The following is a 20,701-nucleotide window of genomic DNA, read 5'->3' as shown; positions in this document are numbered from 1 at the left end:
CAGGCATATAACCCACTAGCCGTGTTACCGTGAAGAAAATGAAAGACTCTAATGAAACGATCTGAAGGCACAGACTCTGCCGCCTGCTCTCCTACATCCTTCCCAGGGAGAAGAAATGTGCAGAGCAGTGGCGTGTTTTTGAGGGACAGGACAAGCCATTTAAACTGCCGCTGCAAGTCCTAGCAAGAAGGCTTTTTTTTAATAACTACAGTTAGAGCTGTGATTGATTTAAGAATCTCCATCCAGCCCAGACCCTGTGCATGGCCCTCCTCCCCACATCAGCACTGTCTTATGTCGTGTTTCCCATCGGTTGCAGAGCTGCTGTCTGCAAGCAGGCAGGCTCCTATGATCCCAAGATCCTGTCTCTGATTCCTCCACCCTTTTCTTATCTCCCCCTTCCAAAGGAAATGAAGTATTTGGCCACCACCACTGTTTGCATTGCAGGCATCTGAATAAATCCGTCATGTTTGTTGCTCACCACCACTGTAGCGTGACTGAGGCACAATAGAAAAATATATTCTTAGCTGCATAAAACCCAGCCAGCACACCAGTGAGGCAGAAACTTTCTTTTTTTATGTCTTCCAGTTTCTCCCTATCCTTCCCTCATCCCATCTCCCTCACTGCAGAAACCATGGCCCAGGACCGGTTCAGCTGCAGACTAGAAGCTGTACTGGAAAAGTCTGTTGTCTCCAGGAGGCTTCGGAAAGCTGCCCTCTGGACTTGTGCTTAGAGGAACAAGTGTTCCTGCTGGCTTTGGTTAAAGGGATTCCTTACGGATCCCATTGGTGTGTGCAAGGGGAATGTGCACCGTGTACTCATTTATCAGTGCCGACATGTTCCTGAGCATCTCGTGGAACGTGTCCACTGTCTTCCTGTACACATCCCTGCGTAGCACAAAGGGACGGAAAAGGTTGAGAGGCTCAGCCCTCTGGAATATGATGGGGAAGCTCAGCTCTGCTGGTATCTTCCCATTGCCAATGAAGAAGTGGTAGAGTTTCTTCTCATGCAAACATTTCTCCAGAAATTTCAACATGTCCTGTAGACGGGCCTCTAACTTCTCTGGAGCCCAGTCCTGGCTGGGACGTGCCTGCAGGAGGTGCAGCATCACTGTCTTCAGGTGGTAATTGGTGAGCCCGCTTGGACCTGTGAGGCTGCACTGCTTTCCATGGAGGAAGGAGAGGATCTGAAGGGAGCTGACATGGCAGGCATTAGCAGGTAAGGTTTTGGAGACCAGCTGGATGAACCTCCTCTCATACACCGCGAAGGTGATAAACCAGTGAGTGCTGGAGGGGAGGTCTGCTGCCAGGCTGCTCCAGGGGAAATGAGAGATGAAGTAAACATCAGAGTTCTCGTACTGCACCACAGGGGTGAGGTTGAAGGCAATTGATTTCCCTGACCTAAATTTTATTTTCAGGGCTCCTGGTGAGTCCAGGAGGCTGAAGGAAAGGTCAAATTCGTACTTGTGGGAGATTCTGTTCCAGGCCTTGGTGACTGCAATCTGGAACCACTTCATGACTTGGTCGGCATCCAGATATTGAGTATTTTTGAAGCACAGGAGGTCTTCCATCGCACTGCTGGGCCTGGTAGCATTGGCTTGGCTATGGAGGAGGCACAGCATATCTTCCCCTAGTTTAGTCTTGTCACAGATGCAACCTGTCACATCCTCATCTGCCCTGCATACCTTGATAGTGCCATACCCTTGTTCATCAGGGGGAAAAGAGTCACCAGAACACCAGGTCTGGGACCGAAAACAGTATGGTTCTGGGGGGGCAAAAGGCACTATCAGATCACAGACAAAAGGTTTACGCACTCTCCAATTCTCATACATGCTCCCCACACCCATGCAGTCCTCCACTTCCATGTCGGCATCCCGGTTACAAACACTCCTCAAGGCCTCCAGCAGGTCATCTGCAAAGCCTTCCACCATCTCCCGCATCCTGGCCATATCTCCAGTGGTACCCAGGATGCGCTTCTCATAGAAGCTGGACAAGACAGCTTTGTCAGGGAAGGCCACTCCTTTAAATGCTTTCCCCAGGACAGCCATGTCATCCTCTTCTCCTCCTGTGTCCTGCCAATTCCCTTCCTGGAAATCCTGCCTCCAAGGAAGATGACCATGGAAAGGGCAGTCCACATATCCCATCGGACCTTCTCCTCTTTGCTTTCCTCCGCTACCTCTGAAGCCTTTTCCAGAGCCTTCTGTGTGGCTTCCTGGTCTGCGATTTCCTGCTCCAAGCGCAACAGCTCCAGCCGAAGGCTCTCCTCCCGCTCCTTCATCTTCTGGATGATTTCTTCTGTGTTCTCGGGGACAGTGACATTCCCTTTAGGGAAAAGGAGCGGGTGGTTGACAATAGCCGTAATCACCACTAGGCACACCCGGAAGATTCCCATGGGCATGGCAGCTCCTTCCCTGAAAGAGAAAGAAAGGGAGAATGACCCACGATTCGGAATATATTCCCTCAAGAAGAAAAGTGAAAGAAACTCCTCACTTGAATAAAAGCTTTGGCATCCTTTCTAGTCCCAAAAAATCCTGCTTGAGTCTAGAAACTCCTAAGCACCTGCCTGTTTCTGCAAGTTAATCAACCAAGCTTCCCAAAGAGACTTATCAGCAGATAGTGAGGATGAAAGTGTCCTCTCATCAAATTAACTTTGAAGAACAGAACTGTGAAGGCGCTTGCTAATGTCAATGCCCTGTGATGCTGTTGGGGCAGTGTGGGAGGGCGTGTCCTTCCTCCCTCCGTTGAAGTTCTGAGGACAGAAAGGGAAAGGAGCAGGCAGGACCTCCCCAGATGTAAAAAGGCAGGACTGGAGATGACCACTGCTTTCCCTCAACATCAGGCTAACGTTGCAGACATAGAAATGGCATAGGCAGGGCTGTCCTGGCCATCTTCCATGTTAAGCACGTCGGGACACACACACAACCTGCTTGGATCAGAGGAATCTTCACTGCCCATGCTGGTTATGCGTGCCTGGGTGGGAACCAGCCTGCATGACTTTGTGCTCCTCAGCAGGCACTACAGGCAAGGCTCTTCCTGCCTTTCAGCACCACCAGGATCAGGTTCTGGCAAACCCTACCAGTCCCCAGGGTGCTTTATGACTGCGGTCCCCAGAAAAAGGGTAGAGACAGAAAGATTGCTAAACTGGAAAGGGTTTCCTTTAACCCAGTGATTTTAAAAGCATTGGCTTGTTTATTTTCGGTGCTTACTTCACTATTAATCTGTGGAAGGCACTGGTAAACACTATGGCTTTGATCTAAGCCATCTTCCCCAAGCACACCCTTAACAGCAACAGCCCCACGTCCTCCCTAGCACAGGCCCTTGGCACGACCGAGACTGCTATGTTGTTTTGGAGTTCCTTTGTGTGGTTACTGGCTCTGGTGCTCAGACCTCCCACTTAATAAAGCTTTCCATGCCACGGTGCTCATGCTAAAATAATTTAATTCTCCACATTTTAGGATGCGGCCCCATTAATGGGGCATCTGCCTGGCCTGAATGAGGCCTACCAATGGTCTGGGCCAGAGGGCCTGTTTCCTCCCAGGTGGCACTTCTGTTTCTGGAGGGCTAGCATTGCCAAGATCCCAAGTGTCTGCTCAGGGCAGGACAATCTGAGGTTGTCACCCACTGCTGAGATGTCATGGCAAGCTCAGCAGTCCCTCTTTCTAGCAACATCACCCTCAGTCCTAGCACAAGGAGATCAAAAGGACAAGATGAACAAGCAGGGGCGTTTATTCTTCCAGCTGGGACGTTTTAACAGAGATCCTTTAATGCCTCACAAGTGTTTGAGAGAAAAGGGTTTCTGTTGCAGAAATCAAGTCTATCCATAAAATACCTAATCAATCAAACCAGAAAGAGTAATCTCATTCCTAACAAACGAATTCATCCTCCTGCTGGAATGAGGCCTGTTTCACAGAGAACCAGGAGATGGTGAGGCACTGTGTGTGAACTGGGAGCTGAGGGCTGTAATTTTCTCCCCCTGCAATAGCTCCTTCCTGGCCTGAACCCAGCACGCCTTGGTACCACAGCAACCCTGCTGTCCCAGCATCTGGGCAAGAAGGAAAACATCTCTGGCAATCTCATTTATGCCTTCACAGGGCATGCAGTAAAGACAGATCCATCCCAGCGGGCCTTGTTATCATTACTGCACAACAAACTACTGGCTTTCGACTGCAGGAACCTAGATTTCCTTGATGTGAGCACTTACTGGACATGGGAACTGTGTCCCCCAGCATGCAATTATATTTGCTTACAAGAGGGCTGGGACTGGTGTAACAAGGGAACAGGACTGAGACACATTGTCCAAGCAGCAAGAAAATTCACATGGTGTTCAGGATAACACTAGGTGCCCCTCCCTGTGTAACGTATATTAATTACCCTTTTTTTTGGAGCCTATGTATATGCATGTGCTTATGCAGACATTGCTCTGGAGATGGTTTGCTGCCCTTTCTTGTCCTTTTTACATTTACATTAACTCTTTAATTCATCAAGCAATGAATTAAAGCTGAATTAATTCTCAAAGCTGGGTGTTCCAGTCATTCTGTGAGCTCCATGCCTGGCCACATTTTAAAAATAAACTGGGGTCGCCCTGTATTGCAAAATGCTTTATCAGTTTGCCGGGGCAGGGCAGTGCAGGAAATGCTGGCAAGTTCCCTTCCTTAGTGCTACGCTCTTGCAGACCACGTGTGCTTTCCAAGCTTAAAAATAACATGGCCAAGGGCCAGGCGCCTCCTCTTGCAGTCTTGACCAGGATGACATCACTGCTCTGCCCTCTTAGACCTCTGTCCCTTTGGATGACATGTTTTACTCTTACTGGATTATTTCTTAGATGCATAAGGCTGAAAGAAGTCAGCTTCCTTAGGATCTTCTTGTACCCTTCAAGACTCTCCCATGCCCAGCTGCCCATAGGCACACCATTTCAAGAGGTTACCTGCTCCAAAACTCTGCTAGCAGAAGGGGTTAGGCCAGACATCCCCAAATCCATCACTGGCTGGCTCAGCTGAATTAATTCTGAGTCACACTGATGGTTCATTGATGAGCTATCCCTGCTGATTTTGCAGGAGTAGGTTAGGAAGCCTGCACACAACCTTTTCCCTCAGCAGACTCTACAGGTACCAACCTCTGTAAGACAGTTGGGATGAAAACTGGAAGTGATCTCATCTTCAGATCATATGAATTTGCAAGAAGCATGTCTGTTTTCTGCCTGAACAGCAACAGCTTTCCTGGTCAAAATTGCCCTTTTGCTACTGTAGTTATTCTCACCAGAAGATGAGGCCAAACATTAACCCCAATTAAGGCTTAACATTAATCATGCTCAGTGACCAAGGTCAGTGGAGCCTGGCCTTGACAGCAGCAAGGGTGGTACGGGCAGAGCGTTCCCACATCTCATCAGACAGAGTTTTCCTGGCTAATATGGAAAACTAAATAATACAGGTGAAACCAGTAGCGCTGCCTGCTAGGGCAGTCCAGCCTTCCCCGTAACAAAGACTGCTCTTTTCCCTTGCTTTTAAGTTCAGCCCAAGCAATTCAAGACTGATAAAAATATTTATGCCAGCTGTGGCTGAGACAGCTTTTGTGTGGGGAAGAGGGAGAGTCCAAATGTTTCCAAGCTGGAGACTAAAAAAATAGAAACATAGTTGTTTCATCTACGCATCCAATTCAGCAGCATTTCAAGCATGGGGGGTGGCGCGCGGGAAAAAGTATTAGGAGTTTTTAAACAGCAAGATCCTAAAGTGATCTTCAACCTTTCAAAACTTCTGGCCCTGCCAGTTTTTTCCCATTCAAAACACAGTGTCCAGGCTTGGTAGCACGTTTACATCTAACTACCTCCTGCTGACCCTCCTGTGGCAGTCCCAGGGCTCCAAAGACCCCCCTGAGGGAGGGCAGTGGTGGTCCTCACCACACTGCAGGCAGACCACATCTGTCAGCAGCCGAGCCTGCCCCTGCCCTGTTCCCTGGCCTGGGACATTCTCAGGGTGAGAGAGCAGAGACCCCACGTTGTGATCCCACAGCACAAAGCAGGGAAAGGAGCAGCAAGGCCGAGAGCCCCAACATTTCCATGCAAAGCTCCATCTCTGCTCACTGCCCAGCATGATGCTGCTTGTTCAAACCCGCCTCTGGCACCAGAACTAGGTTCCTTATGGGCTTTCCTGTGGCACTCACTGCTTCAGTGGCTGGGTACTTCACTGATTTAAGGTTAACAACCACTCTGAACAACCCTGGGAAGTGAGGGGGCAGGCACTGTCCCACTCTCCAGCTGAGGAGCGAGGGCTCAGACAGATAAAAGCACCCAATTGCTCTGCTGCACAATTAGAAACAATGATCTGCCTCCTGCAGCACTTGGTATGTTCAAAGGCTTCACCAGGAACACCTGCAGCCCTCCACCCTCAGCTCCCAGGCAAGTCGGGCCTCATCCTCTAAAGCCTGAAGCAGCCTCCCCGGCTGGAGGATGCCAATCAGCCCCACAGCAGGTCCTGGATGACTTGAGTAACCCCAAGCAGGGAAGGGGAAAAATGACCCTGGTATCACGCAGTTCAGGTTGGTGCCATGAAGCCGCATGCAGAAGGAGGACAGCTCTCACACAGCTCTCTAAAGCCCTTCGCTGCGCAATTCAGTAACGTTTGGTTCACCCGCTCGCCTGAAGCACGGTTACTTGTAGTGTTGCGAGGAAAGGGAAGCAACACATGAAGATCACAAGCACGTAAAGCCTTCGCACAGCCAGGCAGCAGCTTGCCTAAGGTCAAGGGATGCCTGGAGAGAATGCCCTGCATGGGGACTATGAGAGCTGGATGGAATCCTCTTGAATACACATCATAAAAATGAAGGGGTAAGTATGCCCAGAGAGGTTTGCCCCAAAACTGCCACTGGGAAAGCCTCTTCTCCTTGGTGTTTGCACAGTGTCAGCCACACCAAAGGCTGGAGCTCTAAAAGTGGTCCCTCAAGTGAGACCTGACTTGCCAGCCATGCTCAGCCCCTTGGCACTGGAGCAAAGGCAGAGTTGCAGCTCCGCATCAGCACAAATGCAGCCCCCTAATCAAAAAAACTGGTGCTGAGCTCTGCAAACCAGCACTTGCTGTGCCTGCATCTCTGCAGCATCTCTCCACATCACCTGTGTTACCCAGGTCCCGGCAGGAAGGGCCTTGAAGGAAAATCATCTGCAGAGTCTGTTGCAAGACAATATAAAAATGGCCATCGCACTGTTTCCTGACTGTAACCAGCCCTGAAGATGAACAGTGCTCGCAATGCACGCTAAAGCAAGCAAATTTGCTTAGTGGTGCTTTATGTGGCGTGGGGACAGAGCTTCTGCCTTGAAGACCTCCTCGTCACTGGAGAGTTCTTGGGGTCCAACTTGGGCCAGCCGCTGCCCCGTGGCAGTGCGCACTCTCCCCCTTCCCACCAGCCACCCTGCCATAGGGGATTTCCCTGCATGAGCAGCAAAGTCTGTCGTAGAGATGATGATGCTCAAAGGTGTAACAACGTCCTGTCCCTGCCAGCTAAAAGTTGCTCAACTTGTGATGTCCTCAAGCCTTCCTCACAACCTTTTCCACAGCACCTTCAGACCTTTTTGCCTCCTACTCAGTCTGGCAAAAAGATTTAAACCTCAGCTTGCAACTTGCCCCTGTAAGCTGCTCATGCTCTGAGCCCAGTTAACCCTCCACATACTCTAGAGACACAGGAGAATATTTCCCTTTCATTAATGGTCCCGTTCTTTCCTCAAACAGCTATATTTTTTCTACCTTTTTATTTCCTAAAATTTTGGATCATGGGAAGCAGAACATGCTCTGGCTGGTGTTCAGCAATAAACCAGATAGGAGTGAGGTAAAGCTTTGATTTTTAAATTAGAAAAACACAAGTCAAGCTGCTGAATGCCATTCAGTAACGCGCTGGACTACACCAAGACATCATTTACGATGCGCTTGATTGCTTCCTGTGATTTGGGTGACAGAAAAGGCAGTGAATAGGTGGCTGCCACATTGTGTTTTGCTTTGGTAGGCTACAAGAAAACAGGTGATTTGAAGAGATGAAACTACAGTTGGTTGGGAGCTTTTTTCATTGAAAGCTGCCAAGTTTTTAAAACCAGAGCTTTCACGGGAACAAATAGGATTTCTGAGACTCCCTTTGGGAAGGTCCTTGAGGTCTGGAAAGGACTCTGCTGCTTGTTTTGACTGGAAAGATTAATAGCCCAGAACAGCCACTAACTTGCTCTTGGGACTTTCTTACTGGGAAGAAGTACATCTCAAGCCCAGAGGTTTCAGGCCTGGCCCAACCACACTCGCTCATAGCTGAGCTGCTGGGAGCACCATGGTTCCTCCCCTTGCTGTAAGAGAAGACAAATTGCCTTTTGGCCTTTGAGTATATACCCTGAAATACTTCTGCTGGATTTATGAAGATGGAGGCAAGACAAAAAGTTTACTGAAAGCCCTTTGTAATGCACTATGTCCTCCACTTTGCAAACACTGTGCCACCTCTGCAGGTATTCAGAACTATGCCCAGCTGCCCTAGAAAGAAATGATGTTTCCTCTTCTGGGTACTACATCTCTGAACTGTAAGAAACATATACAATGGAAATGGGAATTGCAGAGATGCATGTCAGTATTATTGTTCCTGCCAAAAACTTGAGGAAATGACTTTCAACCCCACACCATGCTGCTGTTTTTCAACCAGCTCCCCATCAATGCTTACAGAGCAGTCGAAGGGATGTTGCTGGCTCAGGACAGATGGTGAGGGTAGTTTTCCTCCCAGTTGCTACATGTAAAGCCTCAGGAATAGACACTTGCTGGATGGATATTCACAGAAAAAGACAAAGGTACCACTATAGAGAGAGCAATACCCGAATGAAGGTATCAGACTGGTCTCTGCCATTAGTTGCTGGGAATTTGTTGTTCAAATTTTGCCTCTTTTGCACTGAGAAGAATGAGAAAATTTTCAGGTTTTAGTTTTATATGTACATATTTAAAAAACCGCACACATCTATGCCCTTATAACCTGATCACTCACTTGGGATGACAGGAACTTCTGTTGAAGGCTGTTCTCCAAATTCAGGAGGCAGTAACCATAATCTAAGCTTTAGTCTTCTTAGCAGCCCCTGAGGTTGCTGCCCTCATCACTTGGCTGCTTTTAGGTCAATGCTCTGCAGGTTTGACCTGGACATTCACAGTACTTGAGGAATTGGTTTTGGCAGGACTTCACTCAAACCAGTCTTGTTCTTGAGACCATTTTTACTGACAAAATACTTTTAGGAGTGGGCAGGGGAGAATTGGTGAAGGATTTCCTGAATTGGTGAAGGATTTCAGACCAGAAGTGAATAAGATTTCCTCCCAGGGCAGCACCACGTTTGTTGGGGCCTGCAGGTTACCCAGCACTCCAGGGTGATGGATCTGACATCTGAACCAGCACCTAGGAGACATCATACCAAAGCACTACATCTCAAAACAAGGGTTTCCATGTTCACCTGAGTCAGCAGGGTCGGACTGGCAAAGTTCTGGACCCTTAGGGGGGCTGGAGGGCCCTTATAGCCATAGTGAATGCTCAGAGCCCACGTACTGAAACACACCTCAGCGTGACTAAGGGTTTATTGCACCAGTGTACCCTTCCCACCCCACTGCATACAGATTAGCACATGTGATCCTGCCTAGCTTTCACCTGGCACAGGCAGCAAGAGCCCAGAGGCTCAGAAGTGGATCCTCAGCTGGTTTTTACCCTCCAGGATGGAGACCCCACTGATGCAGTGAGGACATTTCCCCAGACCCGTACAGAGCCATGAAGACCCCCACTTCCTGCTCCAGCATCAGCTTTGACAGCACCGAGCACAGTCCACCCAGAGACCACGCAGCCAGGAGAGGTTCCTGCTCTCCCATTTCTTGAGCACAGTGCTGCAGCACACACAGCCCAGCCAGGAAAACAGAGCGCCACAAAAACCACAATACAGAGTCTGAGCAGCACTAACTTGTGCTGTGCTTTCACCCCCTATGAATTAAGCTTGCATACAGGACATTGGTGTGATGGGCTACAGACAGGGATTCTGTCTGTCCCTGTACAGACAGGGAGAATTCCAGCCACTCATGCTCTGACTTGTCTTCTTGAGCACTGAATTAGTGCTACAAAGTACCAAATTCCAGTTGCCAGGACAGTTGCAGTTGGTTCGGCACAGACTAGTGGGATCAGGCTCTGCATGTGATTTTCTACCAAAGCTGACAGTGGAAAGGACCAAATGCACCAACACATGAGGTACAGAGGTCTGGATGTTGAGACTGGTACCACAGCCATGATTAAAACTGGAACAAGCCAGCTGGCCTGCTCAGGACCACATAAGACAGGTATGGCAGAGCAGCTGCCTTCCAAAACATGCCTGGAAGCTCCACCCCAGATTAGCTGCTTGGCCATAGGACAGCGGTTGGACAAGGTCACTTGACTGATAACTATTGTTTTGCTGTTTCCCTGAGAACACGTTAGCCCTTTGTAACATCTGTGGACATCCTGTCCCAAGCCTGCTGCAGTGCCAACGTAGTCGATCGCACAGCCAGAGTCAGACATCCTGCCCAACAGGTCTGCTGTGGACTTTCGGAAGCAATATTTTCCTCCCAAGGTCACTAGATCAGGTATTTCCAAGGAAATGCTGATGCTCATCCTGTGTACAGGACTAGGTAGCCCTCCCTTCCCATGGACAGGCAGATTCAGGGTGGATAAGCACGTGAGTGGCACGGACATTGCTCTGGAGGCAATGCTGCTGTGTGGCCCCAGCTCCAAGTGAGAAGTGACTTCGCCAGCATCTCTCCAAGCAGAAGAGTGCTTGACTTGCCCTGTGGAGGACAGGGACTCTCTCTCGTGTCTTCCAGTCATTCACTACTTTTGCCATCAGGAAGCTTTCTCTCATGCCTCATGAACTCTCCCTTGCTGCAGTTTGACCCCCTGAATTTCCAGTGCCCGCTGTGGGTAAAAATAGGGCAGATTGTTTCTTTTCATCCTGCAGTAGCACTCAAGATGTTCAGAGGTCCTCCGCTCTTGCCTCAGCAGGTGCATTTGTAAGTTATTGCCATAAAATCCTATGGCTCCACTTCCCCCAAAGCCCAGACAGTCCAAAGTTTTCTTTCTGGTTCAGAAAGAGTTATTTGCCTTTTAGGGCTCTTCTCCAAAACCTAAAGAAATGTGGCACATGTTAGATCTTCGGTTTCATCAGCAAGTGGGGGATTTGTCTGGATATTTCTAAGCCACTATTTCTCTGTGCATATAGGTACTACGGCACTGACCAGAGCACGATTCTGCCCCCTCTTCCTGCCTCAGAAGCCGGCAGCCACCATCAAGGACAGCTGCAATAACTGCAGAGCCACATCATGCTCCCAAAGCACTCACTGTTTACTCACTGTAAGGCTGGACCCAAGAGGGGGTGTCCATGGAGATCAGGAGGCAAAGCTAACAGCATGAGGAGTGTGTTACTCAGCATCCTGCCTGTTGCCCGAGCGTGGTTATTTTTACCTAGTGACAAGCCCGCTCAGCTCTTGTCAGCAAGCAGCACATGGGCAGCCTGCGCAGCGCCTTGGGTTCCCCCTGCTATAGCCAAGAAGGGGTTTTACAAATTGGAACATAGTGCAAGCCACGAGAGAGGCAGGAGGCGAAAGGTAGGAAGTGTGCATGTGGCTCCCACCCACGTCCTGAACTGTTGTGGTAGGATCCCAGCCAGGAACAGCTTGGCTTTTTAAGCCAAATATATTTTATCTGTTAATTGTGAGGAAAACAATTGGAGTAGACTGAACTTTAGTGGGGTTTGATTTTTTGGTAATGAGGGTTGTTTATTTTTTTTAAAGGAGGAGGAGAAAAGAGCTCCTTACCCCTCAAGCCCAGCGTGGTGGGAGCCCAGGCAATAAGTAGTTGGTCATTCCCTTGCACAATCTTCCATCGGCACAGATGGACGCAACCTCCCTGCTGCTTTACCAAAAGCCTGATAGAGTGAGCCACAACGTGTGGAGCACAGATGCTCTCTGGCCCCCACCTGGAGCTCATGCTGGGACCCACTCTGGCTGTCACCCTCTCAGCCACATGACCTCCCCTTGCACATGTGGGCAGCCAGAGCTCACGGATCCAACCTGGCAGTCACCTCAGCCACCTCTGGCATACACCACTCCAGCACATCTAAGAAGAGCACACACAGATATTGGCACAGCTCAGACACGATTTACAGAGCGATTATGTTTTAGTTGAGAAACGATGAAGTCCCATTTAAGTCGTGTAACTGAGCACTTACATATTACAGACAGCAGCAAACACAATAGTTGCCAGACACTTTCACACTGAGACGCTGAACAAAAACACAGCAAAAAGAAATGATAATTGCAGGCTGGGAATTTGGTTGATCTGAGATCTACTCCATCACAGTCTTGGCTCAGTGACACTCTCCTATGTCAGGAGACCTCCAGGCCCAAGTAACTGCTGAAACAGGACTCAAAAACACTGTATGGGATTGGAGATTTGTGTGATATTGGACTATTGTTTTACTAACTAGTTACAGCTGTTTGTATTCAAACAATTGGGGAGGAACAGTATTTAACAGCTGGCTATTGTAGCCAAAATGTCACCACAGAAGTGAAAAGCCATGCTTTATTCCATTGCCTGAAATCCCCAAATTTTTATAAAACACAAGATAGTTCCTTAAATATAGTGAAGAAAAAAACAAACACCACCCAACAATCAAAAATCCCCAAATATAACAGATTGTGAAAGCCCCTGAAGGGATGGGTAGAGGGTGTGGAAGGAGGAGAGAGCAAGAAAGAGCACTTTTACTGCAGTGCCCCATTTCCTTGACTCTCACTAGGATGACTCCCTGATCCAAGCAGAAGCACTCCGCACTGCACACCAGTGTCTGCAGGAAGAATTGGGCCCTCTTACTTCATTACCTGGTGGCTTAGGAAAACGCAGGAAAAATAACACAAATGCTTCGGGAAGCAGCAAGCCCAGCCTTGGCTCACTAGTCATAAACCTGAGAACTGCCAAGAGACACGCATGCACACAAATATGTTGGCTGCGTACTGCTGGCTAACCCTGCTTTTCAAAATGAGTTTGAATAAATAAAAATCAGAAGGAAAAAGCAAGGACAGAAAAGAAAATAGACCACAGCACTTCCGTGCAATATTTCCACAAAGCTCATCCTTTCAGCATCCGTGGCCACCAACTCAGAGCCATTTTCACCCAAGGGAATGGGTGACCAGCCTATTGCCACATACACCCATATTTAATGATTTTAATGTGCTCTTTGCTCAGTCCCCTCTGCTTACCAACAAAAGAAAACATCTTTAAGCCTTTCCTTTCCCTGAAGATTCTGTAAACAGAATGCTGGGAAGAAAAACTCTGAAAAGACTCAGCGGGATAAGAGTGATGTAACATGCATTGCTGTAGCAAAAGTACCAAACACACATGTTAGGGCTGCGAAGCCGCGTGGTTTTCATTTGGGATGTGTGGGGTGAACACATACGCTTGCTTCCTTTATAACATAAGCACAACAAAGAAAGGCTTTGTTTGAAAGCCAAGGGGCAGCCTCTCCGCACACTTAAAGGCTAAGTTACAACGTAATGGGAACTGTGAGTCAGAGCTGTGGGGCCCCTGCTCACAGGCACGAAAATCCCCTCTGCGGCAGCAGGAAAGGAGCTTAGCAAGGAGCAAAGAGCTCCCAGCTCCGCATGGGAGACTGGAAGTGTCCAGGACTAGCTGCAAAACCAAGGCTGAGCTGAAAGCACGTGTTGTGGCTGACTTAGGACGCAAACATGTCCCATTCAGTCGGCATTTCTTCCTGTAACTCCTTCAGAGCTTGAGACCATAACCCCGCACTCGTTCCAAGAGCATGAAGTAGCTATGGCTGAACAGGGAGGTGGGATGGATGTCAGCCAAGCAACTTCAGACCATCTTTTGACTCTGGCTGCAGAACAGCATGGACATGATACTTAGACTGAGCACAGCCAGCTCGCTAGGTATGACTGCAGTAGAGCTCTACATCCTTAAGTCACCTAGTGTGCCAGATAATTTATGTCACTGTGTGTTACCCCAGGGTAACAGGGCCAGATGGTGGATTCCAACTACCCCAAATACAGACACCCACCTCATTCTTGCCCCTACTAGCCTGGGAGAAAAAGCTAAGGGTCTTCTTCAATTATCATGAAAGGGTTGCCATCTGCAGTGCAGAAGTGGCTGTGCTGCAGAAAATCCACGTGTTTTCTTTCACAATTCCAACAGTCCCAAGGTATTTGGTTGCTAAATCTCCAGAGGCCATTAGAAATCAAACGCTCATCTGAAACCAGTAGCAGTCAGGTACAAGAACATCCAGGAGGAAATAGCTTAGGATATAAGCATTTTGGGAGCAAATATACACACACAGAGGCACAAGCCCCTCAGGAAAGCACTATACTGCGAACACCAAGTGTCACAATTTAAGCTTGAGAATGTCTCTTTAGCTCCATCTCTGGTATGTATTAATAATCTACAAAAGCATAAAAAATAGGGAAAAAAAAGGGTCTGAAAAAGCAATAGTGTCCCTTCTCTGCCTACACTGCCCCTGGATAGTTCCTGGCAAGCCTACTTTGTTCTGAAAAGCTTCCAGCAAATCTCCATCTCTGTCTCCCAAGGCAGTCTAGACTACTGCTTAACTACCTCTGCCTGTAGGAGAGTCTCCTTACCACTGCATGTGCTTTCTCCACAGCAGGCTGTAAGCCCTGCTGGGCTTCTGGCACATACAGGCAGTATCTTGTCTTAGGGAGTATCTCTGCAGGCAGCGTGGGAACTCTTTGCTCCCATTCCTCATCAGGTGCTTACTGAGCATCACCAGATCCTCTGCAAGTTGGAAGAACTGAAAGCAAGGCACTCTGAAGCTAATTTTCATTGTCTTCATTTGGGCTTGGCCACAAACTCTGTTTTTTCAATGGATGACGCCCACCATCCCTTGAGGCAACCCAGATGAAGAAGTAGTTGGTTACACAGATGGCCCAGCTGACACCTTACAGCTAACGTCACTTTCCTGCTCATGCGCAAAAGCCTTCTCTACGTGCTCTTCCTCCTGGTTTCGAAAGCAAAGGAACAGTACATTTTCCTTTGCCAGGCAACTGAACTAACCATATGAATCGGAGACTGTGCCTAACAGGGCTTAAATCCTGCAACAGTTGGCCTCAATGGTCCTCATCCTTGCCAACACCATGCTTGGTTTTTCCAAGCCACATGCATGGTAGTGGGGTGCTTCAGATGTTTTCCCTGCAAGCGCTGAAGAAGAATCTCAGCCTTGAAGCAAACATCAGCAATACAAATAATGCGCTAGATTAGCCAGAAAAACCTGCCCTGGAAGAGGGATAATAATGAAAGACAGTGCAGGGAAAGGAAAAAGAGAAAGAGCTTCATTTACGCACAGGAGGATGGCAACGGGCCAGCTCTCACGGCTTTGATCAGGGCTGGCTGGAGGACCATGCCAGGGAACGCTGTGAGCTGAGCTTTGCTAGAGCAGAGCAGCCGTTTGAACTGACTGGGATGTGAAGAAGGGGACAGACACCACCCAACACAGACACAGACCCAGAATAAATAAGAAAAAAAACATCCCACCCCACAAGGATTATATGAAATAACAGGTACTCTGAGCTGTAGCAGGACATTGTGGCAGCCAGGCCTGCTGCTCGGGCAGCTTCCTCTGCCATCAGCTCCAGTTCTTCCCTTCCCACCACTGCTACCCGCAGAGCCTCCTGTCACACGCTCGCAGAACAGCACTGCCAGACGTCTGGGTTTCACCCAGCAGTTCTGCTTTCAGCAGGTTTTCATACAAATGTGAAAACTCCACACACTGCTGGCTTATAAAAGCCACTCTTCCCCTTCAATGTGGCTGCTTCTGCTGTCACCTCTGATCATCAGGAGGTTGTCCAGGCACTTCCAGGCCTTTGTTGTCCCTCTTACACCTGGAAAATGGGGATCTAGTGCTTTACCAGCCTGGGTAAGGTACCTCTGGCAAGTTCTCCTGCAGAGCAGGAAATGCAGCAGTAGCTACTGTCCAAGCAAAGCTTGGACCTGTCGGTTCTCTTCTGCCATCACTATCTGACTAGACCCCAGTCGTACCAAGCAGTCAGATAAAACTAATTTTATAGTGAATGCCAAAAGAGAGAGGCTTTTAACACTAATCTTCTAAACTGAAGCCATTTCCAAATTAAACCTTCACAGTATTGCAACTTTTGCTTTGCAAGTGCTGTCTGACCCTTGCTGCTGGGAGCGTTTACTAAATTACGAGCCACACCACTTTCCTTCCGGCATTTCTGCTGCGAGGCTCAACATCTCCTAGCGAGAGCCCATCAAGAAGCTTCTTTTAAAATCACATCAAATCTGTAGGGAAGAATGACCCCCGGGAGCACTTACCTGCTACACGACTTTGCAGGTGCTCATTAAACTTCACATTACTACTGTCACTGTAATGCAGAGAAGACGATATTCGGTCACCCACCCCTGAAGCACAGCCAGGAAGTCTGCAAAACACAAAGAGAACGAATGAGGAAGTTCAGGCAGAAGAAGGGTACATAATGCAGTTATCTAAATTAGCAATTGATTAAAATAGAGATTAACTCACCCCCTTACCTAATAAAATTATCATAAAAGCTCAAGAGACCAGAAATAATCAGCTTTGAAGTGATCAGGGATGAGTTAAAACACTGCTTCTCCTGTGGGAAAGTGTGCAACTCACACGGCAGGTCCGTCAGTGCTGTAGACATACCGGCAAGTGAGGACCTCCCTCCTCTGCTTCCATCCTCACCCACCAGCCCTCTCCTTTTAAAACGGATAGGGTCAAATTAGCAGCCGTGTAAATGCAAGGGCTGGGACAGTTCTGTCTGGGATTGGTTTGTCTCAGAAAAGGCACCTAGCTGCTGTAAGCAGCTTGCAAGGTAGAAATACTTGCTCGGGGAGCTGGGTATGGTGAGCTAATGTGAGAAACTGAAAATGCAGGAGAAGAGACAGGAGACAGGTCTAAGAGCATACAGGAAGATGTGAAACACAGAACTATGAAAGGTAACTTCTCTCACCCAAAACATGGCAGTTTATGAAATTCTAGATGAAACAGGAAACAAAGCAAAGCCCTCCAACCAGGGGGGAAGAGGATGCGTCTGACAAGCTGGTTGCAGGCAGAGAAGGGAGACGTTACCCAGCTGCACACAAGTGGGCTGGGGAACAGGAATCCACCGCCTTCGTTACCAGCCGAAACCACCACTTCAAACCCTCCAACTGTCTTCATCCAAAGCCTGATGAAATCATTAATAGTGTGGGCTAAGCGGGGCTTTGGAGCTGGGTCCTTTAAGGCCTCGGCATTGGGCTGGCACGTCCCTTGCTCTCCTGAACCCCTTCGATTTGGCAGCCGTCAGGGATGGCTCAACCCTCCCTCCTCCCACATACCTTCTCTGACCAGACTGTGTGTACAGTTTCACTTCTCCGTTTCCGTCTTCAACTGTGAAGCCAAATTGGGCAAAAGGGCTCTGCCCTGACCTCCCAGCCCCTCACAGTCTGCTTGCGTCTCTGACGCTACCAGCAGCAGCACAGACTGCCGAGCACAGGAGCAAGACACCTCAGTCCCAAAAGGGCTGGATCTGCGCTGTAATATCCCAGTGGGTGTTTGTTAGCCCTCAGGGCCTGCAATGTCTGGTCTCATGGTGGCTCAGGGCCAGTTAGGTTTCTGCAGGCACTTCTGCTTGGAGGAAGGGAGCTACAAAGTGCAGTGCAGGAACTGCTGCTATGGGACTTACACGCTCTCACTTGTTAAAATAATATTTAAATCTCAAAAAGGAGAGTTTAAGTTAGGGTCTCCCTCTACTACATGTGTATAGTTGTTGGAGAGACCTTGAACTTTAGGGGATGGCCTAAGGTCATTGCAAGAAGGTCCCTCTCAGAAGTGGATGCATCTGCATTGCATCCTTACATACTATCACAAACCTCCTCTTGCTTCCTTGGAGGCGGTACGAACCACACGGTATTTGCTGTGGGTCAGCCCTATACAAAAACCTCCTCTCCATGCCAGAAATCAAACTGTAGCCTGCCCCAGTGAAGCTCAGCAGCCAGCCTGACCTTCAGGTCACGGCAGTAAAACCTAGGGTTTTTGCTGAACTGCCAGTCAAGGCTGGCTCAGCCAACTTTGCACGGCCCACGTGTGTGTGGAAACCAAAACAAGCTAAAAAAAGAGCCCTGATGCAGCTGTACCTCTGGGCCAGCTCTCCGTCCCTCAAGCTGCTTGAAGCTTGGCTACCTGCCTCCCTTCCTGTTGCCCATGCTGAGGAGCCAACGGGCAGAAGGTTTTGCTTACACAGCTGAGCCCACATCACTGCAAAACCTGGAATTCATGGATGGGCACACAACAGTGTTGCCCAGCGCACACCCTGGCCACACTCCTTCCCTCCCTCCAGCCTGGAAACCAGAGTCTCTACCTCTCTCCACTACCCAGCAATTACATGTGCTGATGGAAAGTATGCCGCCTGGCAGCAAACCTGCTTTTTCCCAATATAAATGGATATAATAACACTTGGGAGAGAAAGAGCTGGTCCACCCAACAGCCCATTTTGAAGGGGATCTGAGGGAACAAACCAGGAGCATTTTTTCCATCTCCTTTCTCCATTGCACCATTGCCATGGATTACAATTTTAATTCTGCAGAGCAGGGCGCACAGGACAGCACAAGACAGCAGGGAGAGTCGTGCAGGCTCTTCATGGAGTTCACATACTTTATCAGTTTCCCAGAACAACTGCTTCTTAATGTTCATCTTGTTGACAGGGCTGAATTTAGGTTAAATTTTGCCAGGACAGTTGTTTTAGAGGGGACGCAGGTGTGGCAGGAGACCACAGTACAACTAGAAGAATAAGCCACCCCTTGTGCTATGTACCCATTGCACTCAGAGCACCGATTTAAGCTATAGGAAAAAAAACCCACCCATAATAGTAGACCACAATACAATCCACTAAGTGTGTTTCCTGATACCACACTATCTGCAGTAACTCATTTGCAGGCAAGCCCCAAGAATCTGAAAAAACAGTCAACAGGTAGACAGTCACAAAATCCAGCCTAAAATTGTCCTTATGAAAACCATACAGTTTTTGCTTAAAAAACAAACTCAGAAATCATTTAGGTCAGCTCGTGGAACACCAGTGTTAGGTTTCCATGGGTCAGATGCTCTCCCCATGTTACTCACTGCCATGTAAGGAGGATCACAAGTACAGGCTGTGCAGCAGAGGCACACGGGAGCCCTTACTGCCATGTGGAGATACCACAACAAGCAAAAGGGCAGCAGGACATGCAGCTTTGGTGGCCGTTGTGATCAGATGGGCCGAAAACAATCATTCAGGAAAACCAAAGTCTCCCAGTCCCTGACCAGGGTTATTTAGCCTGACTTGTAGGGTGGGAGTGGGTAAAAAAAAAGAAAGATGACTGTTGTTAATATATTGTAATGCTCCTAGCAACAAAAAGAGGAAGACAGTTAGGTGGGGAGGGGCCACCGCCTGAGCTCTTGATAAAAAGGTACAACGCCTTTGGCATGCACAGGTTGCTTCTCCCTTGCAGACTGGTGCAAACACAGAGCACTGTGTCATGCACACCCAAGTCATTAAAAACAACTGTCACCTACCAGCTGGGAGCCAGGCAGCCCTCAGGGCTGATGCCAGTACTGACACTGGATGTCTGACCTTTGGCAAATCAACTCACCTCTCTCCATATCTGTGTCAATCACACTTAATATGTGCATTACACATGTGGGAGCAGTGTGAAGCATACATTTTGCTTAAAACAAAGTTGAAGAAAAGGCTTTAAGTTTCCATTCCTCATTTCTGTACTCTGCTTTTCCTCAAGGACTGGAGGAACAACTTCCATGTAAACCAGAAAACTGGCACCAGTAGCTTTTAAGAGCAAATGTCTAAGAAGACAGACTCACTTCAGTCAGAGCTGCAGAAGAGCATCATCATCACCAAACTCAAAAACCTCACAAAACAAACCACACTACAGCTGCTCTCCTGTCCAAGTGCTGCTTGCCTGGCAGCTCAGGCCAAACACTCCTGTCTGATGGAGATGTGCTGGCTATGGTTTAGGCCTATAGCGCTCGTTAAAGACATGTTAATAGTAATTAATGTTTGCTTAGAGACACTGCGGGATCTCGACCTACCTGACCACATAAAAGACACCAATAGCAACATGTCCAATATTCCTGAGGGATTTTAGTACCGCAGTTACCAAGAGAACTGTTGCTCCCTTCGCTCCAAGCTGAGGATGCAAAGGCCACTAAAGCTCTGGTTCTGCACATCAGCCCGTGGCTTCCAGTATCCCAGTCCTGACTCGCTCAGATTGGAGCAAGAAATACCTACCGGCCACCTTCAAAAAGAAGCCCACACACACGCACAGCAGCTCTACCAAAAACATTGCTCCTTCTCTCTGTACTCAGATGAGAGACAAACTCAGAAGAACGGCAAAAAAGTTTTGTGACAAGCCAAGCCCACGGCACATAATCCTGAACACGCAGCAGCGCTCAAGGATGCATTTTGCAGGGACTGTCCCTGCCTCGATCACCAGTGCCGTGAGGACCCCGCGTGCTGCCGGCCCCACCAAAAAGAGGTGGCGGGAGGTGGGGGGTCTCCACCCAGCGCGACGGGATCCCGCGGAGGTTCCCTGTGCCCCGCCGAACAGAACCGCAGCCCGTCCTCCTACGGCTCACGGGGCCCCCGACAGCGGGATGCTCCGCGCTC

The 20,701-nt window shown here is 48.8% G+C and overlaps 1 protein-coding gene across 1 annotated transcript; it reads right to left on the bottom strand.

The window, feature by feature from the left end:
* Positions 1-757: 757 nt before the first annotated feature.
* On the bottom strand, positions 758-16,398 carry LOC104505189 (inositol 1,4,5-trisphosphate receptor-interacting protein-like). Its single transcript, XM_010155546.1, is given in 3 exon segments — positions 758-2,103; positions 2,106-2,407; positions 16,356-16,398. Coding segments are annotated over 2 exon segments (1,635 nt in total). The 5' UTR covers positions 2,395-2,407; positions 16,356-16,398.
* Between the last annotated feature and the right edge of the window lie 4,303 nt (positions 16,399-20,701).

The sequence above is a fragment of the Eurypyga helias genome, unplaced genomic scaffold, assembly GCF_000690775.1.
Source record: "Eurypyga helias isolate BGI_N326 unplaced genomic scaffold, ASM69077v1 scaffold49577, whole genome shotgun sequence".
In the NCBI taxonomy this organism is placed as follows: domain Eukaryota; kingdom Metazoa; phylum Chordata; class Aves; order Eurypygiformes; family Eurypygidae; genus Eurypyga; species Eurypyga helias.
Note: the sequence above shows the minus strand (reverse complement) of the source record. Positions and strands in the feature narration are given on the sequence as shown.